The 18,417-nt window shown below is 55.4% G+C and overlaps 2 protein-coding genes across 3 annotated transcripts in view; one reads left to right on the top strand and one right to left on the bottom strand.

Annotated features, from left to right (window-relative positions):
• Positions 1–1,530: 1,530 nt before the first annotated feature.
• LOC136370338 (transcription initiation factor TFIID subunit 4-like) lies at positions 1,531–8,399 on the bottom strand. The gene is made up of 3 exons (XM_066333715.1): positions 7,841–8,399; positions 3,085–3,232; positions 1,531–2,053 (listed from the first exon to the last, which is right to left on the bottom strand). Exons 1-3 carry the CDS (start codon positions 8,397–8,399, stop codon positions 1,531–1,533), a joined length of 1,230 nt encoding a protein of 409 aa, XP_066189812.1.
• Positions 8,400–8,438: 39 nt separating this feature from the next.
• MNT (MAX network transcriptional repressor) overlaps positions 8,439–18,417 on the top strand; it is a 28,235-nt gene continuing 18,256 nt past the window's right edge. The window contains exons 1-2 of one of the 2 annotated variants that reach the window (XM_066333600.1): positions 8,439–8,576; positions 17,271–17,826. In XM_066333600.1, the coding sequence (XP_066189697.1) occupies positions 8,504–8,576; positions 17,271–17,826 (629 nt within the window). In that variant the 5' untranslated portion in view covers positions 8,439–8,503. The remainder of the gene's footprint in view (positions 8,577–17,270; positions 17,827–18,417) is intronic. The other variant, XM_066333599.1, reaches the window with a different exon arrangement.

Raw genomic sequence — 18,417 nt, 5'->3', positions numbered from 1 at the left:
TTGAGATCCTGGGGTGAAAGGTACATCATAAGCTAGAGTATTAATTATTGAAGGCCTAATAGTGTGCGTGGTGCTGGAGGGAATGTAAATGAATTTACTGTTCTGTCAGTCTGTCTGTGCACAGCTGCGACGTACGTCGGCCGTGGAGGTGCAGCCCCCAGGCCTCTGAACAGCTCCACGTGTGTGAGGGCTCCAGCTGCAGCAGCACTACTACTCCAGGGAGTAAGAACAGTGTCAAAGGCTTTTGTCACCGTTTGATGTAGAGCTCCTCGTTAATTCCCCTGGAGGGGAGGTCAGGATGCAGGCAGCTCTCCACTGTCACCTGCAGGATGGCATGTGGGTACCTGTGTGTAACACGGAGGGGCAGCGCCTCCCACCTCTTGTTCCCTGTTGTTATTGCAGCCTTGAGGTTTTGTGGGAAAACCTATTCTAGAACTGCCCATAAATAGGTTTTCTGGCTGTTACATTAAGCTGGATTACGCAGCATACAGCATTGATTTTTAGATTTGAGAGTGCTGAATAATTTATGTGTATGTTGCCTCCTAAACCAGACTGTGGCTGTGATGGCCCTGGCCTTTCCCAGAGCAGACACAGATGACTGTGGTAGGATACAGCCAAACTATCAACTCTTACTTTTTAGTATCTGCTTTAAAAAAGGCAGGTCATTTCTAACATCATTTTGTTACTGAGGTTTTATTTTAAAGTATCCAGGAGTGTTATCCCACTGCAAGCACAAAGCATGATTTTTAGAGCTACTGTTCCTTAAAACATAAGGTGCTTTTGCTATCATTCCATTTTAACATGGCCATATATTATGATAACCAGTTGTTTGATATAAACATGAGTACACAGAAACAGAAAAAGGAAAGTTGTCTTTTTATGAAGCTGTTTATCATAAATCTAAATAAACCCCTTTTTTTGACCTTTTATCAAATTGAATTGGCTTGTGCCATTCAAGAACTTCTATTTTTCACATGTATATTGTAAAATCCACTAAAAAATAAAAGTGGATGTTGGCACAGAATTTAGCTGGTGCTTGCACTGTCCTTGTGCAGAGACTGTCTCTGAAGAGCTTAATTCACTCCTTTGTGGGTTTAAGCCATGTTCAGACATTGATGATAGGCTTGTAATTTTTCGAACAACTTCATTTTATTTTTAATATTCTGCATCTTTGTTGATTGTAGCAAAAAGAGCAGAATGTGCCCATTTTTCCCTTGCATTGGGTCCACTTTGGTTAAGTTATCAAAGGCAAGAAAGGTCTTTTAAGGTTCTTTTATGGAGTCCTCAATTTCAATGAACTTGCAGCAAGCAGTAAATATTTTTCCTCCTATTTTCTGTAGCCCAGTTCCTGTGTCCCTGGTCACAGCCTCCCTGGAGAACAAACAGCCTGACGGCTGCCAAACGCTGCTCCAGGTAAGTCCCAACGCTGTTCAGCAGCCCTGTGATCATCTTCCTTAAATACACCAGATCCCAACCATCCGAGGGCTGACTCTCGGGAGCCTCGGGAACTGGTGAGGGTTCGCTGCGGGATCACTGCTGGGATCTCTGCGGGATCACTGCGGGATCACTGCGGGATCTCTGCGGGATCGCTGCTGGTATCTCTGCGGGATCACTTCTGGGATCACTGCGGGATTGCTGCTGGGATCGCTGCGGGATCTCTGCGGGATTGCTGCTGGGATCGCTGCGGGATCTCTGCGGGATCTCTGCGGGATCACTGCCGGGGATCGCTGCGGGATCTCTGCGGGATCGCTGCTGGTATCTCTGCGGGATCGCTGCGGGATCACTGCCGGGGATCACTGCTGGGATCACTGCGGGATCACTGCCGGGGATCTCTGCGGGATCGCTGCGGGATTGCTGCTGGGATCTCTGCGGGATCACTGCGGGATCCCTGCGGGATCTCTGCGGGATCACTGCAGGATCCCTGCCGGGGATCGCTGCGGGATGCGGCTGCGCGGGGCTCCCTCTGCCGGCGGCTGCCGGGAGTGCCAGGGCCCCGGGCTCGGCCCCGGAGAGCGGCAGCGGTGGACACCGGCCGGGGAACGGGAGCCCAGCGCTGCCCCGGGGGGATCAGAGCTGCCCCGAGGGGTTCAGAGCTGCCCCGGAGGGTTCAGAGCTGCCCCGGGGGGTTCAGAGCTGCCCCGAGGGGATCAGAGCTGCCCCGAGGGGATCAGAGCTGCCCCGGAGGGTTCAGAGCTGCCCCGAGGGGATCAGAGCTGCCCCGGGGGGATCAGAGCTGCCCCGGGGGGATCAGAGCTGCCCCGGGGGGTTCAGAGCTGCCCCGAGGGGATCAGAGCTGCCCCGGGGGGTTCAGAGCTGCCCCGAGGGGATCAGAGCTGCCCCGGGGGGTTCAGAGCTGCCCCGAGGGGATCAGAGCTGCCCCGAGGGGTCAGAGCTGCCCCGAGGGGATCAGAGCTGCTCCGGAGGATTCAGAGCTGCCCCGGGGGGATCAGAGCTGCCCCGAGGGGATCAGAGCTGCCCCGGGGGGATCAGAGCTGCCCCGGGGGGTTCAGAGCTGCCCCGAGGGGATCAGAGCTGCCCCGGGGGGTTCAGAGCTGCCCCGGGGGGATCAGAGCTGCCCCGGGGGTTCAGAGCTGCCCCGGGGGGTTCAGAGCTGCCCCGGGGGGATCAGAGCTGCCCCGGGGGGATCAGAGCTGCCCCGAGGGGATCAGAGCTGCCCCGGGGGGTTCAGAGCTGCCCCGAGGGGTTCAACGCTGCCCTGGATTCTCCCAGGCCTGCCCCGAGCGCACCCAAGGCTGCAGCAGGGGGCTCATGCGCTGCCCCGGGGTCTCAGCGCAGCCGGCGCTGTCGCGGCTGTTCATTTATACAGAAGAACACGGCCGGGTCAAAATTGCTCGGTAGCTGTCGTCTCCAGCGTGCGTCACTTGGCACGGCTTTTAATGCAGTCAAAAGGGGACTCCAAGCCACGCAGAAGCCACTCCAGTTCGCAGGGGAGAATTGTTTCACTGTGTATTCTGTAGGTTAAATTTTATCATTCCAAGCAGGTGTTTTACTCACAGACCATGTTTGCAGCAGACTGTGGTGATGTGATCAGCGTTTGTGACTCCATCAGGCGTCGCTCCAGACCTGGGAGACCTCAGCCGCAGCCTTTGGACTTTGGCCGGCCCTTTGCCGGTCCCTCGGCAGTTCAGCAGCGTGTTCTGCAGCTGAGTGCAGCCCGTGCCTGCTGCAGTTTCCTTGTGCCGTTGCAAACCACCCAAGGTCAGGTTCTCACCTGCCGAGAGACCTGCACAGCGGATACCGCCCCGGGTTTCCACATCTGGAGCTCAGACCTGGACCTGCTCGGGTTGCACAAGTGAAGAGCACAGGAGAAGCCAGCCCCAGGTGTGAGCCCCGGGAGCGCGACAAGGGGCTGGCTCTTCCCCTGAGCTCATCTGTAGCAGCGAGTGCTCTTATAGTGGAAATATTATGAATTACATATTATTGGCATAATATAAACTGTCCTTACGTGGTGCTGAAGTTCCTGGACCAGTTTGGGGATGACTGGGTAAAACCAGGGGGAACCTGGGGAGTGTCTGAGACCCGGCGTCAGCGCCGCCCCAGGGTCAGGGCAGGGGCTGCTGTGGGAGGAACGGGCGAGTTTCCAGCCGTGTCAGCAGATCTGTGTGAGACCTGTTCATCACACACGTCCTGCTTAACCACTCTCCATGATTAAATATTTACAATGAGAATTTATTCATCATTAAAACCCTAAATAAAAGGATTACAGAGAAAGTCAGAATGGTTCAGTAAGAAACAGCACTAATTATTTTCACCCTTGTGGGTTTTTCTGCATTCAGTGCTTGAATTTCAAAATGAAAATATTGAGATAAACTCCTGCTTTCATGTGAGCACAGTTGGGGGGATTTCTTATTTGGTATGAAACCTGAAAAGGGAGAATTAACACACATTTAATCATTTATGTTCAGTTGTAATTTAGGCCCTGAGCAACAAAGTATTTAAGCGGGAGATAAAACTTTAGGCAGTCACATATTCCAGTGACTCCAGACAGATTATTCAGATGCCTGAACTGAAAAGTCGCTCATTCAGAGTGAGGGAAGAGCGGAATTCCCATGTCCTGGAAGCTGAGTTGTGGAACCCAGGTGGGGCAGATGGATGCTGAGAGTCTTCAACCCAGGGTGCAAACACAGAGCTCAGCCCCTGCACAGCCACCAGCACTGGAGGTGATGCCCTGGCTCACAGGGGCTGTATGACCTCACAAAAGTCAGGAAATTATTGAGAGTCACTTCTGAGCTGGGGGAAAAGTCAAAGAGATTAAGACTGCAAAAAGCTAAACTCACTGCCAGTCAAGGGATGCAGAAATCCTGAGGATGGTTTGAGCACAGAAAAACTGTTTGCTGCACAGCTGGAAAGGAAACAAGCAGAAGAGCAGGAAGGAGATTGTCAGATCTCCAGCACTATTGCAGTTACTCTTCCATGTCTGCACAGCTGAAGTGTTGGGGTTTTTTAACATCCATCACATCCCTAGTATAGGATATGTGTAGGGTAGTTATTAGGTGAGCCTTGTGCCATTGTAAGACAGTGTCATGCTCAAATGGAAATGTTTCATCTCGTTTTAAATCTTGTCTGTTTTGTGGTGGGGAGAAGGGTGGATATAAGGAAAGATGATGAGCCCCATAAACACTGCTGCTTTTTCCTGCACTGTCTATATATTAATATCATCACCATTTTATCTCAATAAATCTAAGCCCATTCAAACTTTATATAATGCCATCAATAACTCTCAAAACAAAGAAAGGCATTTACAACAGCCCAGCTTTATGATTAAGGTATTATCCAAATTCACCACCCAGAATGTTTCAGAGTGATTTCCTTCAGGCTCAACTAGAGCCACAACAAACTAGAGATCAATCTCTGTGCCATCTGAGTATCATCCAATGCAATCTAAAGGACTGACTAAACAGGAAATCACACACAGATAAGAAGATAAAATGCCCTGGGCATTCCCTCAAAACAGGTAAAAAGGCTCCCCTTGGAAACCAGATATACTTATAAGGAGATCAAAGGTCTAAATTCTCCTAAGTTACATCTAATATTTAGAGAAGATAAAAAAAGTCAGTCAAAGGATTCGACTGAAAGTTTTAAAACCACAGATGGAAACTGAAGAAGCCTCTGTCGCCCTAGTGCAGGGCACCTGCTCAGGAGGCACAGGAGCCTTCTCTTCTTGGGAAGAGATTCCTGCCCATGGGTTGTTGTCAGGAGTAGCCCAGGTGAGGAGAACCAGCACCATCCTGAGCAGAGTCCCCGAGGCTGGGCAGCCTGAGGGGAAGGGCAGCTCTGACTTCAGACCAAGGCACTCTTGGTGCCCTGAGCCCCTGAGGTCTGTTTCTGGCAGGGTTGTGGAGCTAGCCCAGTGCCTGCTCTTCACCAAGTGGGGAGCATAATGGGGTAGAAACTGGACTTCTTGGTACTTCTAACACATATGCAAAGTTTTAAACACTGTCATTAAAATGTTCATGACATCAACCCAGACAATGTAAGTGTTCTGGATTATCCCTGTCCCCAGCAAGTGTCAAATGATTCAGTGAAAACCCTTCCATAAAGCCTTCCAAGGGTAGATGAGTATACATACAGTTGATGGATTCTAGATGTGTACCCAAGCTGCTCTGTTAGCCAGGTCCAAAAACTTGCAATAAACAAATTTAATCAGGAAACATTGCTCAGATATGAATGTTTAATGATGCTGATTTCTACTGTGAGCTGCCAAAGCTAGGAGCCAGCTTAGCAGTCAAGAGCTCGCAGAGCTCAAGGTTTCAAACAAACAACTCTCCTTGGAGATTAGTGTTGCAAAAGATGTGAGCAGGCAGAAGAAGGAATGTTTTGTCTCCTGCTAAAGCATTAACCTAGCATGGGACTAAACTATTGTATGGCACCTGAAAACGTTTCTTTCAAAAGCTGGGTACAATGAAGCACCCTCAGTCAGTCACAGCACTGCCTCCTGCATGCTCCACAACCTCCTCTAATGACTCAAATTGTTGTCTTATTTGGGATTTTTTGTCTCACCCAGTAACACCCAGAGTGTGCAGCCCTTGCAGGGTGCAGGGCCAGCAGGTCTCTGGGCTGGGCAGGGCCCAGGGTAGGAGGTGCAGTTCATACAGAGGGTTTGATGGCAAAATAGCAATTCCTTCTTCAAATGAGTCCGTCTAGAAGAGCACTGTAAACCTGAACGCTTTGTAGGATTACAGAGAGAGTTGGTTGGAGACAGAACCTGTGGCCACTGCACTTTGCACTTGCATACACAGATCTGGTCTGCAACACTGCAGCCCACAGCAGCAGCCTGGACTGCAAAGGGCTCGTCCCAGCTGTGTGCTCCCCTCTGACACAAGTCCAAGTCACCTTGTCGTCAGGACGTCCAGCTTTTGGAAGTGCCAGCTGACCAGTCCAAGCCCTGCAGAGTGACAGTCCTGCAGCAGGCACAGCACAGCCAGCCCGAGCTTTGGGTGTCCCACCGGGGCTCTCTGCTGCTCTCCAGCTCATCCTCATCTCCTCTGGGTCATCCTCTGCTGGGATCAGACAGCACAGTTTTTGAATCTGACATATACAGTCACACATAACACATGGAAAATACACCCGAATACATCCAGGCTACAAAGGGAAGAATTTGGAGATGTCAGATTCAGTCAGCCCCGGAGCAGCTCTTACTGAGCTCCCTGAGGCCACGTGCATTGTGTGACTTGCAGCAGTGCTCCCGCTGCTGTCACACAGGCTGAGCTCAGCAGCCCCGGCAGCTGCTCTGGGGAGCTGGGCTGGCTGATGGAAGGCATTCCTGCTGGTAAAACTCCTTCATTCATTGCTGGAGCTGGGAGGAGCCCATGAGGCGGTTTGCAGGGAGGACTGGAAAGCAGCTGAAAAGTTCCATGAGAAATTAGCTTGTCCCTCCATGAGCTACCCAAAGGTACCACAGGTGAGTTCTTTTGGCCAGGCTTCAGCTACATCTATATTTCATCTACCTCTTCTGCTCTTAGTTGCCTCCATCTTCTGCTCATGTGTGATGACGCTACCCTCATTACTGTTGTGAGGAATTCTGATAACACGGGGATGAGTTCACGGTGAAGCCCAGGAGGAAATGACTCCTTGCCTCTGCAGAGGAGGATCAGATAAACGTGCAGTGCATGAGGCCACCGGTCACATGCTGAGTGAGGACGAGACATCGCCCTGACCGCCCAGCACAGGCGGTGGGAAACAGGCACCTTTAGAGTCAGCCCCAAGTCCCCAAACCAGCACAGCCCATCTCACAAGGATTTGGGCTTGCCCCCTTCAGTGGCCATTCCTCAGGGTAGTTTTCAGTTTGTAAATTCCTTAATGTTTACAAGTAGAATGAAATTCTCATATGAAAAATCTGTTTTTAAAAAATCCCATTTCTTCTGTGAGAAGGACTGGTTTTTCTAACCAGTTTATTTTCCCTTTACTTCAGTATCTTTTCCCAGGCAAAACCCAGAAGTCAATCAGGGGTGGATACTTAGAATGGAAAATTTCTTTGTGGATAATTGAAGTTGGGTTTAGTTTTGCAAGCTGCTGACAAAGGGGCCGTATAAAGGAAAACGTTGCTCAAGTTAACCGTAGGCAGCCGCAGTGTGAGCAGTTTCCCGGGAAGCAGGCACCGCGTGTGCTGACCCTTCCCAACGGGCTCCCTCTTCCCGCTTTTATCCGTAAAATGAGTTCGGCTTTTCCCTTCCGTGCAGCGGGGCAGGACACGGCGGAGCCGCAGCCCCGCGCTCCCGCAGCCCGCGGCCCGGGACAGCGCAGGAGCCCTCTGCAGGGATGGGGCACAATTCGGGAGCCCTGCGGGGGCAGAGCGGGGCCGGGCCCCTCCCGCGGGCACCCGGTGCCGGGATCGCCCCGCGGCCGCTGCCCCGGGCCGGGCGTTTGTCCCGGTTCTGTCGGTGCCGGCGCGGGGTGCCGGGGAAGCCCCGCCGGAGGCGCGGGGCCCGCACGTGCGCGGGGCGCGGCGGGCGCGGCCCCTTTAAGGCGCGCGGCGGCGCGGGGCGCCCATGTGGAGGGCAGCACGCGTGTTGTGCTGCGCGCCCATTGGCCCGCGCGCGCTGACAGCGCGCCCCGGGCCGCGAGCGCACTGCGGGGGGAGCGCCGCCCGCAAAACGCGGCGCCCGGATCGCGCCGTCGCCGGACCGGCCCGGCCGCCGCCGCCAGTCGCGCCCAGCGCCCGCCCCGGGGCCGGCCCGGGCCGCGCCCGCCTCGGGACACTGGCGGGGCCGCGGGGCCGCGTCCGCGCGTCCTCGGCCCGGGCCGACCGCCGCGTCCCGGCGCGCCCCGTCCCGTCCGGGCGGCGCCCCGCGCTCCATTCCGCGTCTTGGCACCGCCCGCCGCGTAGTAGCGGGGCCGCGCCAGCGCCCGCCTGTTGTGTTTCTGTTGCCACCCGCCATCTTGTCGCCAGCGCTGCGGCCGGCGGGGCGAGCCCGGGGCGGCGCGGGCGGGGCGGGCCCGCGCTCCGGGCGGCGGCGGCGGCGGCGGCGGCCGGGCCCGCGCCATGAGCATCGAGACGCTGCTGGAGGCGGCGCGGTTCCTGGAGTGGCAGGCGCAGCAGCAGCAGACCGCACGTGGTGAGTGACCGCCCGCCCGCGCCTCACGGCGCCGCGCCTGACAGCCCCGGCCGGCCGGGCTTCCACGGGCACTGGCACTGGGGCCGGGGCGGGGGGGGGGGGGGGCAGCGGCGCGGGCTGTGCGCTGCCGGCGGGATCCGGCCCGGGGAAGACTCGGCGCGGGCGGGGCGGTGTCAGGGCACGGGAGGCGTTCGCGGACAGCGCGGCGGGGGCTCCGTGCGGGCGGGGCTGCCCCGGGCCGGGCCCCGCTCCCGCCGGGGGCGCCGCCGCCCCCGCCCCGCGCGCTGCGTGTCCCCGGCCGGCGGGAGGGCGGGGCCTGGCGCGTCATCGCTCGGCCCCGCCCGCCACCACGTGCGCGCGGCCCCGCCCCGCGCGGCCCCTCCGGGGGCTGCGGGAGCCGCCCGGGGCGGCGGGAGGGGCCGGGGGAGGGCCGGGGGCGCCCCCGGAGCCCCGCAGAGCCCCCGCCGAGCCCCCGCCGAGCCCCCAGAGCCCCGCAGAGCCCCCAGAGCCGCCCGCTGCCCCGCAGAGCCCCGCAGAGCCCCCAGAGCCGAGCCCCAGAGCCCCACCGAGCCCCGCAGAGCCCCCACAGCCCGCCGAGCCCCGCAGAGCCGCCCGCTGCCCCGGTCCGCCCGCTGCCCCCGCCCGCTGCCCTCCGGCAGCGCCGATCCGTGCCCCGCGGGCCGCGCAGCAGCGCCGGGTGCGGCGGGGCCGCCGCCCGCCCGTGGCCGCAGGACGGCATCGCCGGGACTGGGGCGGACCGGCGGGAGCGGCGCTTTGTGCCGCCGCCCATTGTGTCGGTCGGTGATGAGTCACGCAGCAGACGGGGGATGCGGTGACGAGGGGCCGGCAGGATTCCCGAGCCCGGAGATCACCTCGGGCTTTGGAGATGGCGGGGGCTCCCCGCCGGCTGGGTGACAGCTCCGGGGCTGCTCCCAGCCCGTGACAGTCCCCTGGGCACCGCCAGCCCTGTGCTGGTGCCGGCCCACAAGTGGCGGTGGGGCTCAGGGTGCAGCACTAAAACACCCGGGGCTCGACCTCTGCAGGCTGTTGGGTTTGTCTCCTGCTGCTGGGAGATGAATTCCTCTGTCACCCCGCTGCCCCGTGCTGCGGCAGCGGCCTGTGAGCGCGTCCCGTAGGTGATGCTCTGGGTTACAGAGGAGCAGGAGGGACCTGGCTTCTTATGCTGGACAACTTCCGAGGCAGGATTTACTGCTGAGCAAGGTGTATAAGCAGGGTAACACGGCAAAGAAAGACATCACACAGATTTCTCAGCTCCTGGAGCAGCCCCCAAGGATGTGTGGGGATGTGGCGTTACACAAAGGCTGCTGCAGGCTGGAGCTGCTGCCAGCAGCGTCCCCTGGGCTCTGGGTGCTGCTGGGGGCACAGTCACCGTGCCTGCTGCACACACACGTGGGGCTGGGCTCTCAGGACCGGCAGCGTCAGTGCAAACGTGGCCACTTCAGGGCAGGCTGAACACCAGGAAGACTGGCACGGGAGGGAGGAGCCCTGCAGTGACCTTTGGGTGGCAGGAAGATGTCAGGGGGGAGCACGAGCAGAGGAACAGCTGGGAAAGACTGGGGAGTAATGAGTAAGAGCAGTAAGACTGGGTTGGCCTCCTTGCCTTGCCTTCTTCCTCTCCTCCCCCTTAAAATCTTGTGTTCTGAAAAGTGTTATGGTCTGTCTTATACCCCCAGTTACACTGTGGAGCTCCAGGGGTCCAGTATGGCCTGAAAATCAATCCATTTTGGGAACAGCATTAAAAAATATATACTGAACTCATTTAAGGGCTGCTGGCTCTGCAGCTGAAGGCAGTGCCTGCTGCTGTAACACTCTTGCTGTAAACACGTGCCTCCCGGGCATGAAAACACTGCTTTACACGGGCACAGACCCACAGCCTGGTGTCCTTTCTCTGCCTGTTATGTGCAAGCTCCCGAGACATTTGACTTGAATTAGAGGGTGCTGATTTCTTTGAGTTTAGGTTAATCCAGGAATGTTTCATGATCTAAGAAAAACAAGTTTCTTTATAATTGCAAGTAACTGATACTTGTTTTCTTAGGGGTTTTCCCATAGATACTCATCTGTGACTGTCCAGCTTGTGTTTGCTGCGCTCTGGATGCTGCACAGCTCATTCACACCATTTCTTTCCTGAGTGGTGCCAGCACGGGCAGTGACCCCACAGCAAGCACAGTTCTGGGCTTTTCCATCCCACCTACCTGCCACTTGGGCATGTTCAATTGGCAGGGAGTGATAACGGGGTGTGGTGGCCACAAGGGTTTCCTTTGGCTGTGGGGCCACCTTCCTTGTGCCTGTGGGTGAGGAAGAGAACCTGCTCAGCCCCTGTGCTTGTGGTTGGGCAGTGTGATGCTCAGCGTGGTCTCTCACTGTTGTCTTTCAGCAGATCTCAGGATAATGTTGGGGGGCATCTCCAGAAACCTTGTGGGGCTTTTTGGCCGCCACTGGCTTCTGTCTCACCAGGGTGCACACACAGCACCTCCAGGGGTGTGTGGCCTCACTGGCTGCTGCAAGCAGCACACCCACCCGGGTTTCTTTCAGGGCTGGTTAAAGCACCTCCCAGCACACACACAGTGTGGGTTTATCTATTTCCAGAGGCTTCCAGGTACAGGAGAGCTGCACTGCAGTTCCGAGGACAGTAGTGCCATAGTGACATGCTTATTCTGGCAGTTAGACTTTGACTTCAGGAAGAGCCTTGCTCTGTGACACAGTAATGTCTGAATTTTGGGGGTGGCAAGGATAATTGTCATGAGATTGCAGGGATAACTGCCTTGGTGCAACCAGTTCAGGTGATGGTGGTGACTCCCTGTTTGGATGGGCAGATGCCCTTGATTCTTCTCTTTTTCAAGTGTGGAGCTAGGGTTCTAAAGGCTAATCTGCACATGTCCATTCATTCCCTTGAGAAGAAGGCTGGCTAGAGTGAGCAGCCTGTGGAAACAACCCCTGGCACTGCCCTGGGATGAAGGTGCAGTAGTGAGCCCTTGTTCTCCTCACAAGATCGAGGAATGTTACCTGGAGCAAACGTGCTTACCTAACAGGCTGGCTGTTATCTGCCAGATCCAGTTTTGCCATGACTCACTGAACTCAATTCACCTGTCTGTGCTCCTTTGCTGGCTGTGTAACACACCAGCAGTGTGTGTCCTGACTGTGTAACACATGAGTTGTAACACATGACTCAAAGCAGCTTGCAGAGAGCACTTAACAGCAATGGGCGAAGTGGGGTCTCGAGACTTTGTTCTGAAGACACATCTGTGGGCTTTTGGTGCATTTTAAGGATACACAGTCTGTTTATAATACCCTTTATTAAGTCAATTCATGTTTACTGTTCTTTTCCAACCTGTACATTTAAACCACGTCATGGTTCGCTGTGTCTCTGCAGCGTGTGCCCCTGTCCCTGGGCCAGAAGCAGGGACAGTGGTGTCCTCATGTGTAGGAGCAGGTGGGTTGGGTCCTGCCTGTCAGCAGTGCCACTGCTCAGTCTGAGCTGTGACACAGAAGCTGCCCAGCTGACAGAAATACATGCTTTTTATCAGAGTGCATTACTTTGTCTCCCTGTCTCTTAAAAAGGCCAGTGCCTGGTGGAAAAGCACAGGCCTGTCCTGTGTAGGACAGCTCAGCTGCTTGGTTGCCCAGGTGGAACTCTTGGATGGTGGAGCAGAGTCAGCACGTGCCCGCTGTCAGAGCCAGTGCTTCATCCCAAATGCCACAGAAAGGTACAGGAGCAGCTGCACATCTCTCCAGCCTGCCCAGCTGTGGGGCTGCAGCCCTGACAATGGCATGCTTGGCATCCTGGTGACATGATGGTCCTGGGGTTTCTGTGGGGATAGGACTCTCCATGATGGTTTTATTTTTTAGCAGTCTTGATCTGTTTCCTTTTCCTTTGTAGTGCTGCTATATCCTCACCCTTTATTTCTTTCTTCCATCCACAAAGAGTTAGTTATAACTAAAATGCAGCTAAAATTACTCTGGAGCTGATTCAGGGTTTTGTTTAAGCACTGGAATAGCTTATTAAAGCACAACGTAGATTATCTGTAGAGACTGGAGAAGCTGTTTTTAGAAATGTATGCCAGGTATTTATTTAGTTATTGTTGATTCTTGTTTGGGACTTGGGAGATGAAGTGCTTACAGATTTCTTGAGGGTCTTTCCTTGCTGTGTTCCAGAAGTTGCAACGGTTTTGTTGAAACTAGATGCTTCCTTATAAACCATGTGTCTCCATAAAGTACTAATAAACTGTATGCTCCCTAGATTTTATCAGGCAAGAGGATCACCTTGTTAATTCTCTTAATTGATTTCAGGTTTGGGTACTAAGGCTGCTGGTTTCACTAATGGTCTGTACTGGTTGGTGCTAAGGAGGAATAGTTCACACGAAGGCGGATTTTCCTTTGCCTTTAGAGATAGGACATAAAGGTGTCATCATCCCCTAGCTGAGAAAGTGGAGATACCTGAGTGCTGTAGTTGTTAGTAGAGAATGGTGACCCAGCCTGCAGATGAGGTGTGAGCATGTGGCAGTGTAGCAGGATTGCTCAGCAGGGAGAGTGTCAGGTAGGGCTCTGGGGTCTCTGAACCCCTGAGTCGGACCCCAGGTAGACTGGTTTGGCTCTTGCTCCTCTGGAGTGTATTGTGAATTCTGAGTTCTAACTGTGAAGCATTTTGGGTGCCTTTGTGAGCAGCGTGCTCCTGGAATAGGGTGTAGTTAGTTTTGGAGGTGCTAGCAAGGCCCGGTGTGTGTGAGGAGGAGAGGACACTGCAGGGTGGGCACAGCACTGGGTGGCAGTGTCACTGGGTGCCTGGAGGAGCCCACAGGGCTTTGGGAAGCAGTGCTGGGTCTTGGGTCTGCTGTGTTGCTGGTGAAGAAACAATGGTGCCAAGGGGTGGACAGCAAACTGGGAAGTTTTAGCTAAGATGGGAGGGAAAAGTGAGGCTTGTGGTGTTGTCAGCCAAAATTCTGAAGGAGTCAGAAAAGGGTCCCAATTTCAAAGGGTTCTCAGTCCTGCGAGCTTGTTCCTGGGCCTGGAAGTGCTTGTGGCTGTGTGCTGCAGCCTCTGGTGTCAGCAGCATTTGCTGTGACTCAGAGCTTGCTTGGCTGATGCTGAGCTTTGCTGGGCTCCAGTTCTGCTGACTGTTCTTATCTCCCCCTTCCTGGTTCTCCCCTGCAGAGCCAGGGACCTGCAGAAACAGAAACCAGGCTCCAGGCTCCAGCCTGCCCTTCCTCTTGGCATGACTCTCTCCCTCCGGGGCAGCCTTGGGAGTAGTAAATACTTGGAGACTCTTCTGTACCCAGCACTTTTCTGGTAGGAGCCTGGAGTGGCTCCTGCGGGTGACACTGCTGCAAATGCAGTGTGAGTGATACCCCTGGCTCTCCTTTCCAGGGCTGTAGCAGTTCAAGGTATGCAGGATAAGCTCCCAGAAGCATTGAATGATTCAGAAAAACGCTTCAGACCATTCAGAAAGTGACACCACAGAACTGCCTCCCTGTTTCTGGAGTTAGAGATGTTCTTCACTGAGCACACACAGAGGTGGGATGCTTGGCTATGCAAAGGCACACACCCTTGATAAACTCTGGTGCTGATAGTGTCCGTAGTGACGAGTGGGAGCACTCAAAGGGCACTGCCATCCCTTGAGGCTGCTCCCCCAGCACACTCCTGGCCCCAGGGCACGTGTGGCTCTGCCCACTGCTCCCTGCCTGGCACCCCCAGCCTGTGACACGTGGGTGGCATTTCCAGGGCAGCGAAAGGGACGAGATATATTTAAACACAGCGGATTATTAGGTGACAAGGAGTGCCTGGTGCTGTGTACTCCTGGACCATCGAGGCCCTAAAATAGCACCAGGCCACTGGTCAGGGGTGCTGACCCTGTTCCTGTGTCCTCCCAGGACAGGATTTGCTGTTCTGTCCCATGGCTGCCAGTGTTGCTGTCACTGCCTGTGTGGCATGGCCAGGGACATGAGGTGCCTGCTCTCAGCACGTGAACCTGCTGGCAAGCAGAGTGGTGTGGGCAGGGTGGGATTGCAGGAGTCCTCATGCTTGGGCTGTGGTTCAGACCCCCCTGGGGGTTCTCAGGACTGGTTCCCATGGTGTGTTCTGTCCTCAGTCCACTCCATAAGAGTGTAAAGGAATGGAAACTACACATAATTTTGAGGGGCACCATTGGATTCAGCTGTCCTCTTGCCCAAGGGGCTGCCCTGAGCCTTGGCTGCTTTCTGTGTGTGGGCTTGCAGCAGTGCCGAGTATGCCACCAGGGAAGGAATGAGCCTTCCATGTCTGGCATGTGTCTGAGCACACTGAACACCCATCCTTGAACTGTGACCAAACATGGGTGAGCTTCCTTCATATGGGAAATCACAGAGCCTGGGGGGGCTTCCTTCAAAGAGTGTCTTTGGTTTGTGTGCAGGGTGTGAGTGCCAAGCGAGCAGGAGACAGATCTTCAGCACCCAATGATGGTTTCTGTCCAGACATGGCTCAGGACCCTCCAGTCCTTTTGCTGGGGCTGGGAGCATGGGTCCTTTCTGTGTGTGGTTAAGTCAGACCCAAGAAGACAGTGGCTCTTCATTGTTAGATTTTGGCTAAAAAAAAAAAACCCTTGAAATAAAGTCTAGCTCAAGGGAGCAATACCAAAGGCCTTGCTGGCAGGTTGTCAGCAGCCTGAGGGCTGCACCTGCTTCCAGAGACATTTACATAGACACTTCTGATCAGTAATGCCTGCTTTAACCTTGCTTCCCTGTTGTCTCCGTTCCCCGGTGAGTGTCACTGACTGCAGGAGTCCCCCCTGGGCTCTGTTCCCGCAGGTCTCGGTGTCCTGCCTGGGCGCTCTGCTCCCTGTGGCCCTGTCACCTCTGGGCAGGTCCTGCTGTGGTCCCCAGAGCCCGGCGCTGCCGGGGCTTTGCCTGCTCTCGGTGTCAGTGCAGGAGGCCGGGGAGGGCTCTGGTGTGCCCTGTGCCTCGCTGGCCCCGGTGGCTGTGCGCTGGCCGGACTGCTCAGGGAACACCGTGAGTCAGCAGGTCCTCGGCTTGGGTTTCCTCCTGCTCCCTGTGCCAGGGCCATTGCATTGGCTCTGGCTGCCAACCAGCAGCAAAGTGGAGCAAAAGATCTGCAGACAAAGGGCTTTTCTTTATTTGTTATTGATGTTGTTCAACCGAACCGCTCCGAAATTGTCGGTAGCTAAGATTTATGTTTGTATCAGGGGATTCCTCCTGGGGGTTTTGCCACCCTGTGCTGCTTCACTTCTTTCTTTAAGGAACTGTTAATAATACCCTGAAAGATTTTGAGAAAAATACAGAGAAATGCAGCTTTAAGGCTCAGCTGCTGCTTAAGCAACCTCCCTCTTGTTTTGGAGACAGTCAGATCTTTTGCTCACTCACCCTTTACTTGTGCTGCAGAAGTTGAATGAAAACTTTGGTTTTGAGTCTCAGGCCGCCCTGGGAAGAGTGCTGCATGGATGTGAAATCCTTCCTCATGACAGAATTTCATGTGGAGCTCTTGTGAGTGCTGCAGGGTCGGAGAGTGGGGCTGCAGCCCCAGTGCCAGACTCGGTCCAGAGGGTGACTGCTCCATGTGGATTCAGGACAGTGTTTGCCTTGGCAGCTGGCTGCCTGACCTGGCTCCTGCACTCCTGAGCGAGGCTGGGGTGTGTTTGGGCTGTTGCTGCAGCTGAACTTCAGGAAATTGTGTCAGCTGAATCTGGGTCGGTGTTGCTGTGCGGTCACACGTACCAAAGGGCATTCACAATCAGGAGTAAGAGTTCTGTCCCTTTTGTTGCTCTCTGTAGTTGTTGTGCTAGGCCCCAAAGTGTCCCAGTGGTGGCAGGGCCCCTGGGGGCTGCAGGGGCTGGGAGCTCTGTGCCTGGTGGGGCCCCTTTCCCCTCCTTCCACTTGTTATGTTCAGTGCAGATTCTCTTGAAGATCGCTGGGGGTTGAACATAACCTGGTGATTCTAGGTGGCACTATACGTGCTCTTCTCTCTAATTTCCTAAATACACATTCTGACTTCAGTGTTTCAGTCGAGCCCAAGCTTCTCCTGGGAGAACATCTGTTTCTTAGAGAGGGATGTTTCTTAGAGCTTCCTGAATTACCTGATATTGATGAATATGTAAGACAGAACACCCAATGTCCGTGTCTTTCCCCTAATCCCTCCCTTGATAAAAGAAGGTTTTATTTTCCAGATATTTGTATATTACTGTGAAGAGGTTGCTGCAGCATTTCTTGTTGCAGCTCCTCAGAGGCTGTGAGGAGCAGGAGCTGCTGAGCCTCACGGATGGGGGCTTTGGAGATATTTGATTAAGGCTGCGCAACGTCTAGATGCCAGGGCCACTGGCGCCGCAGGACTTGTATAAATAAATTTTGTTTGTGCCATGTTCACGCAATTAAAGCCAGAGCCCTGGATTGCATTTGATGAGGTTTATTTTGCTAGTCCGGCCACACAGATTTCATTTACTTTGTCTGGTGTTCTAAAAACATATAGGAACGTGCACACATCAAAGCCAAGTTTGAGGCCTTGATTAAAATCCACAGCAGTAAAGAGGTGCCCCGATGTGTTTGTGCCGGTGCGGTGTCCATGGAGCTGGGATTGACTCAGTACCCAACCCGGGGTGTTTTAACCTAAGGATCCTGCCCGGTGCCGGCTGTAGGCTGCGCCCGGGGCAGGTCAGGGAAGGGCCATTGCTCACTGCGGGTGTTTCTGTTTCAGAGGAGAATGAGAAGCACGAGAAGCTGTGCCTGGAGCGGGAGCCGGAGCAGAAGGCGGCCGAGGCCGGCGTGCCGCGGGCCGGCAGCGCGCTGTCCCCGGAGGAGCCCCGGAGCGAGCTGCTGGTGCCCGTGTCCCCGCCGGGCGCCGTGCCGCTGCCGCCCCCGCCGCTGGCGGCCCCCATCTCGGTCATTCCCATCCCCGTGGTCGGCAGCTCCCCGCAGCAGGCGGCGCGGGCCGCGCTGTCCCCGCCGCCGCTGCAGCGCCACCAGCCCCCGGTGAGCGCTCCCGCCGGCCCCAAGGACGCGCCGCCGCTGGCGCCGGTGATCCAGCGGCCGGGCCCGCCGCTGCCGGACGGCAAGGCCGCCACGCCGCCCTCGGGCAGCCCCAAGCAGCTGCAGCACTACGCGGGGCCCGTGCTGGCCATCTCCCAGCACCATGTGGTGCCGCAGCCCATCCAGCCCCTGCAGCACCCGGCCGCGCCCGCCCCGCTCGGGGCGCTGAAGCTGGCGCCCGCCGACGACATGAAACCCATCGAGCTCAAGAAGAGAATCGGAGGGTGAGTGCGCTCTGTGGGTGCGGGTCTGCGTCCAGAGGGGCTGAGCAAAGTGTTACGGGTCAGAAATACCAAGGCCTGTGGGTGTTCAATGTCTCTCGGTTGCTGAGAGCAGGGTTTTTTACCTTGACGCGTTTTGATTTTCCTCTCTCGCTCCACGCTGTAAGATTCTGTATAAGGATTCTTTTTTCCAGGCCAGAACTGTGTTAGGAGGCAAGTCCCAGCCCTGCCTGTCTGATCTCAAGTGGTATCTCGTGTTATGTTTGGCAGAAGATCTCTGCTTGTACTGGTCGTGGAAATCAAAGTGCGCTGCTGCTTGTTGGAGCTTTCTTGAAAACTGGAATGGGATCTGGGAGATGTTATTCTGAGGACAGAGATTACCTTAGTTGCTCTTTCAGTTTCTCAGTGCTGTAAGTGCTAAGGGTCTCCTGCTTGCTCAGAACCTTGCAGCTGGAAGGGGCTGAAGGCTCTTTAGTCTGCCCTCACCCTCTGACAGGACTTGTGGCTCTGATGTTCCTCCAGGTTAGTGTTTGTCTGGCTTGTTCGTAAGGACTTTGGCTGCTGGAGATCCTGCCTTCTCTGTAGGTGGTTGTT

This window comes from Sylvia atricapilla, chromosome 20 (genome assembly GCF_009819655.1).
Source record: "Sylvia atricapilla isolate bSylAtr1 chromosome 20, bSylAtr1.pri, whole genome shotgun sequence".
Taxonomy (NCBI): Eukaryota; Metazoa; Chordata; class Aves; order Passeriformes; family Sylviidae; genus Sylvia; species Sylvia atricapilla.
This window is presented reverse-complemented; position numbering and strand designations above follow the sequence as displayed.